The sequence below is a fragment of the Gobio gobio genome (genome assembly GCF_949357685.1).
Source record: "Gobio gobio genome assembly, chromosome: 10".
NCBI lineage: Eukaryota > Metazoa > Chordata > Actinopteri > Cypriniformes > Gobionidae > Gobio > Gobio gobio.
Window position 1 is genome coordinate 44,091,239 of NC_137116.1, and position 15,664 is coordinate 44,106,902.

The window sequence follows — 15,664 nt, forward strand, 5'->3', positions numbered from 1 at the left end:
ATTACAGTTTATTGCGGCTTATGACAGAAGCAAAACCCCACACGTCCTGATCGAAGGTGCTACAGTGAAATGAGTAGAAAGGAATGTTTGTGTGTGTGGTTTAGGTTGGAGGTGGGCAAACAAGCTGTCTCTGCTGCTGCAAGGCAGACAAGACAGTATAAAGCCACAACCCACTACACACACACACATCATGTGCTCTGAAAGAGATGCACAGGCATCAGATTTGACTCAACAGCACCATTTAAAACCAGTTGAAAACAATAACATATTAAAAAAAACAACCATTCTTTTAGTTGGCACAAGGTAAGGAGAGTGCACATACATGATATCTGACAACATCTGACACTGCAAACCCGATGTGGGTCATTCTACGCAGTACCTTTTGAACTCTGAAAAAAAGGTGCTTGCATTGTAATTTAAGGAAGTATTTCTATAAAAGAGCTGAGACATTCAGAACTGTAGCTACTGTGGCCAAGCATTGAGGCTTTAATAACTTTCTACATTAATTATAAATTGATTATATTTACATAATGTAAACAAAATGAAGAGGACGGAAATAAATTGATCATATTTTTGAAATACTTAAAACATTTCAACAAACAGGATTGAATCTTTTAGAGTAAAACACATTAATACCACAAAACGTAACAACATTCATCAAATCCATAATACTTGCTAACATTTGCGGTGATGTTTTCTCGCCAAACTTCCTGGAGGATCATGACTTTAACTAGTTAAAGGTATATTAGAAAAGACTAAGATGGAAAGTGATATTGAGAACATAAGAAAAACTTATTTGATTACTAATTAAAACAATATTCCCAACATCTTTGCTTGAAACATTTCATTTAGAGACAAAAAGGAATACTTCTTAAAAAATTAAGTTAATAATGACAAATGTGGCGAACCAAAACAAAAAAACTAAATAATTCCCTTCTTAAATTAAATCAATGGTAATTCAATAATAATTTAATTATTTAAAATGAACCGTTATGTTCACTGTCCTACACTGTGAAAAAACACCTTTTTATCCAGTATATTGAGGCATGTATGATGGGGCCATCAAAATGTACTGCATAGAAACGACTCATCATGTGTATATTAACTTGCATGTATTGTGGCTTTATGTGTGTATAATTAGGTGTGTGTCCTATCTTGGGCACTGAAATGAGGATAGTATGTGATGCCAATAGAGGATGTCAGTGTGTGACCTGGGAGGTTCTGCCCTCCCCTCTCGTCTCTGTCTTTCATCTGTCACTTCTCTCTTTCAACACTTTGATCTGTTGCTCTCTGTCAAACATCCCTCAGCCTTAAGATCTCATGCCTCCATGGAGCAATACCAAAGCGGCTTCAAAGTCAGACAGAGAGAGAGAGAGAGAGAACTATAGTACTCAATTTCTTTCATCGCCTTCCCCTAGCTGAGTAACTGTAAAATGCACAGCATAATTCAGACAGCACGGCTAACTATGGACACTGCAGGAATTGTGTGATATACCAAAACTGGAAAAGTACAGCAGTAGCGGAAATATCATTTCGCAAATTTCACTAACTGACAGTTTGGACAGTGAGACACAAAACATAAATGTTTTTAAGAACTCTGTAATTTATCTATAAATAAAATCCAGGCGGGATGTAAAATCATTTGCACTCTCTATAAAACTATATATAATTTATTGTAATATATAATAAGTAAATTAATAGACACTAAAATGAAATATTAAATATATTTTAATGTCTACTTTTCCCTTAATACTAATACTACCAAAAACAAAAGACCAAATCGCAAATTATTGATTTTGAATTATTGAATCTGTTGACAGCCATAGCATCCCTGTGCAACTCTCCAAAACATCCAAAACCTCAGAGACGTCAAGAGGAAACCAGAGGAAGCCCCTCAAAGGGTAAATGACAGAACGAATCGCCTGACTCATCAATTCAGCTAAAGCATGGTAGCCAGAGAGGGAATTTTTCAGGCGGAATAACATGTCTTCAATTGTCTTGTCACAACACACCACATTAAAGAACAACACTGCTGTCACAAAGAAAAGCTTCTTGTAAAGTTAAGACACTTGCGTCAGTGTCTGTAGAAGTGCGTATTTTTCAAGTTTCATTTATTGCAAAGGAGTTTCAGTAACGGCATTTAAACAGGGCTGTCGACGGTAAAGAAAAAGGAGAGTGTCACTTCCTGTTCAGGGGGATGGCTTCCGTTGTCGTCATTTCAGACATCCTTCTGAGTCAAGATGGTAAATGATACCAATTTAATTTCCCATTTGTGGTCACAAAAACATTCGTTTAGACACATATCGAAAGTGAACCAAATCAAGGGGATTCCAACTAAACTTGAAAAAGCTTTCAAAACTGTGTCAAAGATGACACTTTGATGTACCTGATTTCAATTGAATATTTCGGTTTCGATCCCCAAACAAGTTCATTACGGTAGCACTTTGCTCAACAACTTAAAACATAACGTCCAATTTTGGGCATTTTTTTTTTTTCCATGTTTTTTCCATGTTATACAAAAAATGATTGTTTCCATAATGGATACTAACACTTTTGAATATGGTATTTTGGCATTAGAGGCACAATATGTAAGGTTTTTGGATATTTTAATGTTATATATTTTGTTGACTTGTGTACTTACATTATTCCAAATGTTTCCAAGAATGTTTAAATCCAGCGAAATAAGCAATTTTAACACAGACCATGTCCTTGCCTAGCCTTTCAATGACATCATACCCGCGTTACCCTCGATTTTATTTTGTAGAAACCATGGAAACACCAAAGGCGTTTTAATATATTACTGTTTGTAATACAACTGTTTGGATACATTCATCGACAGAAAACTAATCATTGCTATAAAGTTCAACACCGTTAGTCCTATTGTTTAAATCTCTTTATCATGATTACCGCGAGTACTATGTTTTACCATGCCTAATATCAATCTAGCTTACTGCAGTGTGCAAGTGTCTCATCGTAGCCGCAGAGCGAAAGCACAGAGTAGCATTATAGCCTAACTTTCAACACTCTCAAATGTATCTAATATGATAAAACAGCACTGCGTTACCCCACATACGCATGACCGGAAGAAGCTGAAGCGGTCGTCTGCGGCATAATAAAGCTCTGCGAAATCAAGGCGTCAACAAGCTATGCCTTTGTTTTGAAAAAGCGACCTCTAGTGGTGAAAAATTACATATTGTGGCTTTTTTTAAAAAATGCATTGTATTCACTCGTATTCCAGTTTAGTTACGTGCTAAATGTGTCTTCAGTAATTAGATTAAAGATCTTTTTTTGGGGGGGGGGGGGGGGGGGTACGGTGTAAAACATATGATCAATAAGTCATGGCAACATATGTTTTAGTTTTTTAGTTTTTAAGTTGAAGTAGATGTCATATTTTAACAGCGAAAGTCAGTGAGCTTCGGTGTCGTTTTGGACCCCATTGACTTTCATTGAGTGGAAAAAACAGTTCTTTAAAATATCTTCTTTTGGGTTCCACAGATTAAATAAAGTGATACAGGTTTGAAAGGAAATATGTGTGATTGATAGTAACAAAATTATGAGTGAACTATCACTTTAATATTCACATTTAGAGCATAGCCACACTAGAATAAGAGTTCAGACACTGAAATCCCACGTGCAAAAGTGTCCTTATATTCCTCATAGTGGTCATTGGCAGCTGTGCTGAGGTTGAGAAATGAAGCTGACACTCTCCTTCACACACAGCCTGGCAGAGCAAAGACAGGGTGGGTTAAGTCAATGGAGTTGTCTATCTGCACTGTAACAGCTGGGACAGGGGCATTTCAGAGGAAACATTTTTATAGGGCTCGAGGACACTGTCGGTCTGTCACGCACAAATGTACTCCCTCTCTATCTCCCGAAAGGTTCAAACAGATTCCCTGCACTTCTTCAGTCATTCCCTCCTTCTATTCTCTGATAAAGAATCGGTAATCCAAGACTCCTGGCGAGGTTGATCCCCCCCAGCACCTCAAACACTTTCTCTCTTTCACTCACACACATACTGTACTCCAATTAGTAGAAGTTTAGTAGAGTCTGACCGGCAGACGGGGAGTCACAAACAGTGATATCATGTAAATGCCTTCCTTTCATCATAAAGCAGACTAAAATGTGTGTGCCTGCCTGACAAGTCAAGGACAAGAGCCACTCCTACACGCACATATAAATCCAAGTGCATTCATTAATACATACAGTGGGTCCAAGAATGTGACATTTAAAATCCCATTTAAACCTGGACAAGTTCAACATTATAAACAATATTATAAATACAAATATACACAAATAATGTTAATAATTTTTTTTTCAACTTTAAAGATAAGGTTGAATTTGTTAGTAATTTAATTGCAACACTTTACAATAAGGTTTTTCATGGCGCAATGTGGGACTTTTTTTTAGGGAGCGAAAGTTTCAGTGCACTGGGATTGCGTTTTCGATGAAGCCCCTCCTTTCAAAATGTGCTGTGATTGGTTAGCTGGCCCAGTGTGTTGTGATTGGCACCGCTTAGCGCGTGTTCGGGAAATGTCCCACCCCGCAAGCTCTACTCAGATGTAAACGATGGCGTCAATTTCAAACCAATTCGAGCATGCACGGATTTCACAGGAAATTTCAGAGTGGAATGTTGTTTTTGTATTTTTCTTATAGATGCGATGTTATCCACCATTTAATCATATTTGTCGGAAAACTATGGTGATACAAACAGAAATCGATCCCAAAATCATGGATAATTTTCCTAAGGGGTGGTGAACAGTCTTACAAAAGCGAGAGCTTACAAAATCTACAGTAAACATTACATCAATACTGTAATGTTAGTTAGGAAGCTAGTGGAGGCAAAGCTTTGCCCTTCGTTTACAGGATATATAATTGGAACCAGGGGCGCAGGAGACATTTTCAAAGTGGGGGGGGCCAAACTGTAAGCAAAAGATCAGATTTCCAGATATTGGACCACCACTTCAGGCTCACTGTCAGACCACCATCATATATTAAACTTGCCCGATCATTAATAGAATAATATTGATTATTATTACAATACGAAGTAAGTGAAATAATAAGTACATATGAATGATCAAAACGTAGGGACGAGCAAAATGCCTGCAGAATGCCAAATCTGTCCCCTGTAGACCAGCCTTTTATCTGGGATGTCTCAACTTTCAACCTTGCACAATTCCACTTTGATACATTTTGATGTCTTGAATTACTTACAGTGAATATGATGTTCATTGTCGGAAGTTTTAGTTAGTGAATCGCGCAGGCTATTTTCCCATTTTCAAAACTGTGGGGGTCATGACCCTGTGTCAACGGCGTGCCTGAACTGTTAACAGAAAACACAACTACAAATAATAAGACATACTTACAAGTTGTGATCCATAAACAATAAATTGTCCCGACAAAATGGGAACAGCTACATCTTTCAGAAGCTTTTGTGCATAGCCTGCATTGTACTCTGTCTGCGGTTCTGCGTAAAATGTGCAGCGCACAGACAAACGTTGAGGTTATAATGTTCAGTATTATGTTACTTACTGTAAAATGTTACCAATTTGACAAATTGAAACTTAATTCAATATGTATTATGATCTATCAATGACAACAAAAATATATAGCATTAATTCATTGAATGTTACTTTAAATATATACTATTGTTCACTGTTAATTTATACAATTTGACATGTGAAACATGTCTTAGTATATAAAGAAATTACCATGAACCTAGAATAATAAATGTTGTAAAGTTCATGATATATAATGCATAAACTTAAATTCAACCATATAAAAAAGTAAAATCAAATCAAATCAGTTTCACAGACACTCAGTGTTGTGTGAAAACAAACGTCTGGTAAATTGGGCCTCGGACAGTTCAGGTGGCCTCTATTAAATGTCCACTAAGCAGAAACGTGAAGAGTTCCAGATGGCAGAATGATGGTGACCTGTAACAGTGGTTTGCGATACAGCAATGCACGAGGGGTTTATCAGGGAGTCACTGTTTAATCAGCAAGGAGCCATGTCTGGTTATCACCCGCGCTCTTCAGGAGGCTATGTAAGGTCACGAGGAGTACACGCACACTTCTGATCGAGCTGATGTTAACCATCAGGTGTAGCTTATTATGGAAGCATTGCCCAGCTATGCGTGTTGATAGAAGACACCGTTCTGTCATATCACCTGACGCTAAGATTTATTAGCTAGAACACAAAGTTACAATGTTTTATTAGACCATTCTCAAAGGATAGAATCATATGAGGCCCTATTAAGCAACAAGTTCAAGTCCATTTTATTTATAAAGCACATCTAAAATCACCCACAAGACTGACCAAAGTGCTGTACAAATATAAACACTTAAAAGATAACGGATTTATTAAGGGGTTAAAAGAAAGTCCAAAAATAAAATGTAATTCTGCAGCTGAATTATCTGGTATCGTGATTCTGAAACAATATCATTTTATTTATTCACCAAAACAAATAGTTCTCACATCACCTTCTCCACTTGCTGAGTATTAATTTTGTACTCTCTGGATGTGCACTTTTCTGGATGCCCAGTGCCACTGACTGCGGTCTCAGGGGGTGGTCAGCGTATCTCACGTGGAGTGGAGCAGTAAGCGTGTTGTGAACAGTCAGCACTATGAGCTGTATTCTGTCCGGCTGCCCCACACATTGATCTGACAGATTGATTACCATAGAGCTGCAATGCTTCTGACTTTCATCTGTGACCTCCCTCTGCGTGCATCTCTCTCTCTCTCGCCATAGTTTTGACATGTATCTATCCATCTTATATATTTATACATTCTTTGATTTATTCTCATGCTGTCTTTTGCTCAGTTACAGTCACTTCATATTTCACTTCCCCTTTCTTAGCGTTCTTCTTGGTTTCACTCATGTCATCTCTAGTTCATTTGGAAACTGTGAAAAAATATAGATATAAACCATGGTAATGAATACATTTAATGAATAATGATTTTGTATTATCTTAGCTTAAGACTCTATCTCTCTTTTAAAAAAAATGCAAGACATTTTACAGATAGTACCCTTTAGTTTTTTAGCCGTGTAAAGACAAAAGCTTTCAAAAGCTGACATGATTTAATGGAGCTTTGATGAGTTATGTTACGGAATATTGACATATTCCAACTCCAAGGATTTCTCCCTTCAGACAGAGAGGCTGCATGTCAGACTCTTTTCACAAGAGTGCTCTCTCTCTCTCTCGCTCTCAGGAAGCGCTGCTCAGAAAGCAGGCAGAGGATTGGGCTAACAGTTATTTACTGTAAATAGCAGGTCTTTCACCGAAATACCTAAAGAATCAGTAAAGTGTGAAAAGAATGTTCTGTGGGGTTGGAACACTTTGATGTTTCTTCATAAGATCCACAAGATTCAACCACAAGCGAGCAGGTTTTGTTTCATGTCAGGAAATCGCATCTTTGGTTGTCAGTCCTAAAGTGTAACAATATCTTTGCTTTGAGTACAGCGAGATCACCAGTGAAAATGTTTCACTATTAAATTAATATTTGATTAAATTATAATATCAGCATAACAACCTGCGAGAAAAGCTGTGTCATTATATGGTTTCTATCTCTTATGTTTTATTGACAGTAGCACTCAAGCTGCATAAACGAGTTAAAAATCTGATGTTCATGTTCTCATGATTTGAGAAGGATCCAAATAGCGTCTTGTGTCATCTGACCATCTAAGAGAGCTCACATGACCAATGTCACCAATGTCAATTTTTTTGACACCTGGAAATGAATCTAAAATATTTTTTATTTTGCATTACATTTCTTAGTTTAAAATGCACCAAATTACAATTTTTTTTTTTAAATATTTTCAATATGGTATCAGATTATGGACCCCCACTGTATATTTGATGTTACAGTGTATAACAGTATTATTATATTACAACACCAATTATTACGGACATACCTGTAGAGTACCAGATAGTCTTATATATAAAATTGTATATATTTTCTAAAAAAAAAATGTTATAACCCAGCATGTGCTGCTTTGCTTAACAGGCTGCTGGCCCTTTAAGAAGATAAGCACGCTGAACACCTCCCCCTGTTGGAGGCCGACATCGCTGTGAACTTGACCTGAGCTGACCCTCTTTCTCCCACCCCTCCCAAATTTCCGCTGCCAGAGCACTGGAGCACATTCCAGCTCCTCTGTGTTTACTGAACATGTGTGTGTGTATGTGTGTGTGTGTGTGCACGTGTGTGTTTGCTGCATCTTCCTGCTTGGCTGACTAACGGTGCATTCTCACAAATGGACAGAGAGTCTATGGGTTTTAGAGCCTCTTTGTTCACCGAACGCGAACGGCGGGACACCGGAGCCTGGAGACTGAGCCTCGGCTTGATATCTGGCACAGATGACTCCAGTGCCACCAAACCAACCGTGTGTTCTGGTTCGCTCAAACCACCATTCTGTTTGTTTTGACAAGTGTAATATTTATTGTCTCAGCAAAAGCTTCCAGAGCTTTAGAGTTATAAAAAAAGATCAGAGGAGGACTGGGGCACAAGCCAGGTCATGTGACCCTGCTGGAAACCGATACAGCCCGAAACTGAGAGCTAGATAAACCGTATATCTCTAATGAGGCTGGTAGCCTAATCTTTCAAAAATGTAATTAATTTGATCATCTTTCGAGGGAGCCGCTTCACCCCGAGAGACTTGCGGTTAAAGCGTTTGCGAAGCGAATAGCCTGTTGGACGAGAGAAGGAGGGCAGTAAGAGTAATGGCCACTGTTTCTCGATCTGGCCGCCATGCGGGACCCCTGCCCCACCCTGCTCTTCGCTCCATTAGCAAAGATACCGAAACAGAGCTGAAAGTTTCAGCGCACACACACTAATACACACAGCTGCTGCTGCAGAAACACTGCCGGCCCTGTTCAACTTCACCAAGATGAATGGAATTTGATCATGCCTTGCAAGTGAAAGATGGCCCTGTGCCTTTAAGCGCAAATGCTGACTGTATGCCTCTTTCACTCTCGCCTTTCTCTCAGCCACTCCCCCTTTTCCTTCCCTTTCGCTCCCTCTCCTTCTCTCGCCGTGGTGCTGCCGTTAGTAGAAGTGAGGGCGAACGGACACAGCTCCTTATCGGACTGTTTACAACAAGGAGTTTGTAGGCTATTAGGCGGGTCAGGTGACATGCAGGCTGCCTGTCTGACCCAGACAACTGAGGGTGAAGGTCGCCTGAGGGGGCGGAGAGAAAAAAGGGGCGGAAAAGAGAAAGAACGAGAAAGTAAGGGAGTGAAAGACAGAGAAAAGGGCAGGCTGCAGCTGTAGATTTTCAAATGCGTGGCAAGCATTTCTTTCCTTCTGCAGCACTCATGCTGATGTGATATTATGTTATACAGATTAATACATTAATATAAGTTGACTAGTTTTTAGTTTTCTAATTTATGTGTCGCCAAACAACAAACAGACTGGAACAGAACATGTGAGTGGAATGGTGCGACATCAATTTAATACATTCACTGCCGTTCAAAACGTAATAGTGATACTTTTATTCAGCAACAAAAGATTTTATTTCAAATAAATGCTGTTCTTTTGAACTTTCTATTCATCAAAGAATACTGAAGAGGAAAAAAAATGACATAAATCTAATCACCGTTTCCGCAATGGTATTAAGCAGAACTTCAACTGATTTTCAACTGATTTCAACATTTAAAAAAAGTTACTTAAGGACCTAATCAGCTTTCTGAAGGATCATGTGACATTGGAGACTGGAGTAATGATGCTGAAAATTCAGCTTTGCATCACAGGAATAAATTACATTTTGAAATATATTATAATAGGAAACATTCATTTTAAATTGTAATAATATTTCACAATATTACTGTTTTACTGCATTTTTGATCTAATAAATCCAGCCTTGGTGAGACTTCTTTCAAAAAACTTTTGAACGATTCTGTACTCTGGTTTACATCACTGCAAACACAAGTGAGGTGATACAAACGGTAAAAAGTTCCAGTGTTATTGGACTGTTTATCACTTTTGGTGCACTGCTCGACCAATCAAATTCGAGGACCGGGACTAACTTCTGTATAAAGAGAGTCAATCCCATTTACATGTCTGATTGGTATCCATATATTTAAGGTACACAAACACAAGACTCTTCTGTATACGAAGAGATGTAGAGTACCATGAAAAAGAGAATGAACACAATTCCAACATCGAGACCTGGTAATTCAATAGAAGGTTTCAAACACAATCTAGAGGGAATTTGGAAGAGATGATATCGCAGTATTCACACATACTCAGAACGCTGAGTCACTGTAACTGCTGCCGCACTAAACACACATACACGCACACACACACACACACACACACATACTTCATCAACCTGTCACACTGACCACTAAACCGAACTTATATGCATTGCATATCCTCAACATACACACACCAAGCCGTCGCAGAGACTGAGCATCTTATACTTCTCCAGAATTATATCTGAACTACTGTGAACGAGTGAACGGTTTTGCTTTAAAGTTATATTTATAGTTAACTATATAGAATCTGTAGAAATCATCTGTGGCGTGCTGTTAATTACCACAGAAAATAATGTTGACTCATACTTTACTCATTCTGGTAAAAAAAAAACGAATGGAAAATGCATTTGCAGTAATACATATACAACGGAAGCTTACGGAGAGCAGAAATGTGACGTTGAGTTTAAGAAATTTGCAAAAATTACATTTTTTTTGTTGTTGACTAGTTTTTGTAGGTGGATGAACTTCTGGTTACGGGTTATCAGTTTGACTCCTGAGGCTGGAATTTGTTTTACGGACAATTACATCGTATTCTTTCCATTTTGTTTACTAGCATCCTCGAGCAGTTTACTTTCAATTTATTAAAGTTATTATTAAATTTATACATTTATTTAAGTTTGAAACAATGTGCAAGCTTGCGTGTTATGCTTAACTAAGTATATTACAGTAATAACAAAAACAAGTAAAAGTGAATTTTTACAAACTATTTTCTATTAAAAACTAAAATTAAATTTTATATATAATATATACCAATTGTGCAAGTTCTCCCACTTAAAAAGAGGAGAGAGGCCTGTAATTTTCATCATAGGTACACTTCAACTATGAGAGACAGAATGAGAAAAAAAATCCAGAAAATCACATTGTCTGATTTTTAAAGAATTTATTTGCAAATCATGATGAAAATTACAGGCCTCTCTCATCTTTTTAAGTGGGAGAACTTGCACAATGGATGGCTGACTAAATACTTTTTTGCCCACTATATATATATATATACACACATATACACATTGAATATAATATAATAAATACATATACACACTGAAAATATAAATATGTATTACCATTCAAAAAGGGTCGGTAAGATTTTAGTTTAAAAGAGATCTCTTATGCTGCATTTCTCTTATGCTCAAGGCTGCATTTATTTGATAAAAATACAGTAAAACAATATTTTGAAATATTACATTTAAATTAACTCTTTTCTCTTTGAACACATTCTAAAATAAGTAATTTATTTCTGTGATGGCAAAGCTGAATTTTCAGCATCATTATTCCAGTCTTCATTGTCACATGATTCTTCAGAAATCATTCTGATATGCTGATTTTGAGCAAATTAATGTTGAGCTGTGCTGCTTAATATTTCTGTGGAAACCATGATATAGTTTTTAAGGATTATTTGATAAATAAAAATATAAAAATAACAGCATTTATCTATTGTTCTTCAAACATTATAAATGTCTTTCCTGTCCCCTTTGATCAATTTAACTGAGAGCCTTTACTCAATAAAAGTATTTTAAAAAATCTTACTGAGTTTATCTCTACATATGTATACTTTGAATACCTGCAAAATGATTATGGTGTCACAATTTAGCAGAGCCAAGCTTGTAAGGTCAAATGTTGCAGTTGATGAATACATCCAACAGCCTTCATAGAAGCTCCATTTAAACAAAAAACATTTAGTAACTTGAAACACATCTACCTGCCTTTCAGAGCAGACCCACTTATTTTAAATGATTCAAAGCGTTTGGCTCTGCTTATGTTTTAAACTCCCTTTCTTCCTGTCTCTCTGATTAAAACCAAGCACGCGTCTGTGATTCTGACAGCACAGCTCTGGTTTTAAAAAGTCGACAAGTGCGGTGGCTCACAGTGTATTCTGAGGGCTGCAAGCCAAAGCTACACTCAAATTTTGACACTCCTGGTCCCAAGCAGCACAGGATGATGAGTCAACAGCTTTCTCAGAAGAACGAGCCAGAGCATCTTTACGTGATTTACGCCACATACCAAACTGCCACTTCACAAGCTTAGGTTTCTCTGTACCTTTGCACAACACGACTTCCCAGTACTGCCATCACGGATCAGCGGAAGTGCAGTTCTGAGAACCATCCGCTCCCTCGGTACTGAATGGGCGAGGATTTGTTTACATGCGCAAAAAAACTATGCAAAACCAATGTTAGCGTAGCAGGTGTGCAAACTCACCTCTCTCCTGCACAAAGTAGGCGAGGTAGAGGTCCAGCTCTTTGACGGACACGCTGATGTGATGGGGCTGGACGCAGAGAATGGGATTGGAGCACTGACCACCTTTGACCAGCCGTTCCCCGTCCGTGCTCTCCAGTGGGATGCCCTTGAACAGAATCACCATCACCAGGTCCAGACGCCAGACCTTATCCGCCTGACGCAGGCAATCTATGCGCCTCATCTTACCCTTCTGGTCTGGGTTCGAGAGGACGCAACACGGAGGCTTTTTCCCTGTGATGGACAGCACAAAGTCCTCCCGACACTCCGGCCGGATGTCCTTGCGGAGCTTTGCGAGGAGGCGCGACGCCCACTTCTGTTTGACCTCGGGCTTCTCGCCCAAGAGCTCATCCTTGACTGCGCGCTCTTCATCCTTGGTCATCCGCTTCTCGTGCTTTTTGAAATATTTGCGCTTGCGGGCCTGCAGGTTGAACCAGGTGTAGGCGAAGGCACGCACGTGCGGCAGCAGCGCCTCGATGAACGGATGGAATTCATCCTGGAAAAGAAGAGCAAAAGACAAAGAGTTATTGATTGTGTTTACTGACAGGCAAAAGCCACATCTGCAGTTCAATTCATGTACAAAGAGGAAATGAATCATCTTGGCTCTTTTCTGTATTGACGCATTTATTGAAATGCGTTTTTTCCCGTTCGCTGTTGTTTACCAAAACAGAAAACGTAAATTCCAGATGTAATTTTTCCTTTCAAAAAGTCTCAATGATATTCAACAGATTTAACAGTTAATTGTGTACGTTTTTCTATCACACCCACAGTCCTCCATTGTTTCCATCTTTTCCCGAAGCCCCATGTGCAGTCATCATTTATCCAATTATGTTTTGTTGACTATTTTCACTTTCAGTGGTAAGTTTTCAACAACAACAACACACACAGATGTACCTCCCAGGCACGTTGCAAACCGCAGTCTCTTAACCGTTTAGCGCGGCATTCATTTGGTCTGACTAATTACTTCCATATTTGACCATTTCTAAAACCCTAAACTAGCACCAGACCATGCTATAAATGTTACTAAAACCCCAACTGAACATTAAACATGCGCATCTATCAATTATCATTAACAAGACTCGAAGCTCTGTGCGCACCACCGTGGCCATTTGTGCATGTGTGTGCATAAAACAGTCATAATGAGAGCGCTGCTTTACAGCTCTGTGATAATCATCAGCCCAAAAAATCCCCACATGTGAATGAAGCTGTTCAATAGGAGGGTTTTTGCGCTTATGGCAAAGTAATGAAACTCAGACTCGCGCTGAATGATGTCAGCTGTGGCATCAATATAGCATGACATAGTTACCAGCGTGTCACTTTTGCTTAGGCACAATGCAACCACAGAGAGAGAGAGAAAAATGGCCAAGGGCTGCTTGGCCGCAGTAATTCAAACAGAGAGAAATAAAGAAGAAAAAACAAGTAAGAGAAAACACAGCACTCCCCGGGTCTGGTTGTGCTGCGAGCCCTAAGCAGGTTTTAAAGGAACATAATGAGACGTGACTTCGGCACGCTGTGGATCTCATGCGATAAGCCAGTTCTACAGCTTACGGCAGCAAAGGCTCTTACACTCCTACAGCTGCTCCACGGAAACCATCTCCTGAAACACCAGAACATCATAGTCTTCTAACCTAAACACCCCTCTCCTTAAACACCGTCCTCAAAACACCACCCTCAAGACCTCAACTGGCAGGCCAAAATTGAGCCTTATGTATGTTCTGAAAAAAAAAAAAAAAAAAGATGCTGAATGCAAATAATAAATACAACTAGTCATAAAATCACGCGCTTTCAAATCATGAAAACTATGAACTCCTCAAGATAAAGGAAAATACAACCCAGACTGTTAATACACTTTACTTTTTTTATGTAATTCTATGCTTTTAGAGACATTTCTGTTTATTACATCAACCAATGCATGTTGATATTACAAAAAGAAAAGAAAAAACAGCCCCAAATAGTCTTGAATCTAAATAACAAATTAGGGCTGCGCAATATATCGAAATTATCGAAATATCGCAATTTGCATATCGCAAGGGCACGCAATATGTGAATGATTTTAATAGGCTACTTCAACATTGTGAAAAGTGTACGTTTTAGGTTGATGCACATAGCAGAGAATAGACTGAGCACACGACTGTTACTTATGTGACTTGCTTGCCATTAAAAAGAGTTATTAAACGCAATAACTTGCGAAAAATAACTCCTTGCAGTCTCGCGCTGTCTTACACACACATCGAAACGTGCGCACAAGCCTTTAAGTGAAAAAAAAAAGCCATGCTTTAAGTGAAAGACATCAGTTGGGGAAAGAAATAGATTTTACACACTGAAAGCAATATCGTATCGCATATCGATTATAGCATTATTTAACAAGGATATCGCATTTTTCTTCAATATCGCACAGCCCTATAACAAATTATGTTTTTGAGCGGAATATAGTTGCTTTAGTGCAACATTTTGAAAGGACCCAATTTGCATATGTCCTTATTTAGACACGGAGAACACATAAACTGACTGCCCTGTCCTTGTGCTGCTTCACAACTGCGTTGAAAAGATTATAAAACCTCTTTTAAGAGTGTTCTCTCTTGAGATGGGCTGAAAGAGAAAATCAGATTTAACGTATTTTTTAAACGCAATAGCAACAGCATGGCTCAATGTTTATATTTCCGGCTATTTCAATTTTTGTACCGGGAGAAGCAAAAAGCAAACAGAGTGCAATAATTGGGAGGCTGAGAGGCCTGTAGACTCACTATACACACTCACATCTGCAATCAGTCAACTCAGACGGAACTGATACAGTTACTGAGTAAACTTTCCAAAGATTTACAAAGAAAGAAAGAATATGGGAAATTAAGGCTGATAAAAAACAGAGAAGCAAAGCTGCACAAACAGACACAAGTTATGTCCAAAAAAACTGCTAAACCCTCCTGAGGTTCAACTGCATGTGTTTAGAGAAACGGTAAAGCCGTTTTATTTAGCCGTGTTAATGTCCAAAATAGTTTGACCCGAAATAGTTTTCCCAACTAAATTTGGATCCATTGAACAAATATTCAAACGGACATTCTGGCTTGAGAACTTATTGGAGTCTGGACACATTTTGCACCCAGTGACAGCGAAAATTTCCAGGAAGGAAACGACAGGAGGAAATAGTGATTTCAGGAATAGAGGGGGATTAGAGATGGGCCAGT

At 38.5% G+C, this 15,664-nt stretch overlaps 1 protein-coding gene across 5 annotated transcripts in view; it reads right to left on the minus strand.

Annotated features, from left to right (window-relative positions):
• Positions 1 to 15,664, minus strand: part of nfic (nuclear factor I/C) — a 107,498-nt gene that overhangs the window by 64,579 nt on the left and 27,255 nt on the right. For all 5 annotated transcript variants that reach the window (XM_079827607.1, XM_079827606.1, XM_079827605.1 and 2 more), the window contains exon 2: positions 12,447 to 12,978. In XM_079827607.1, coding sequence (XP_079683733.1) covers positions 12,447 to 12,978 — 532 coding nt within the window. The remainder of the gene's footprint in view (positions 1 to 12,446; positions 12,979 to 15,664) is intronic.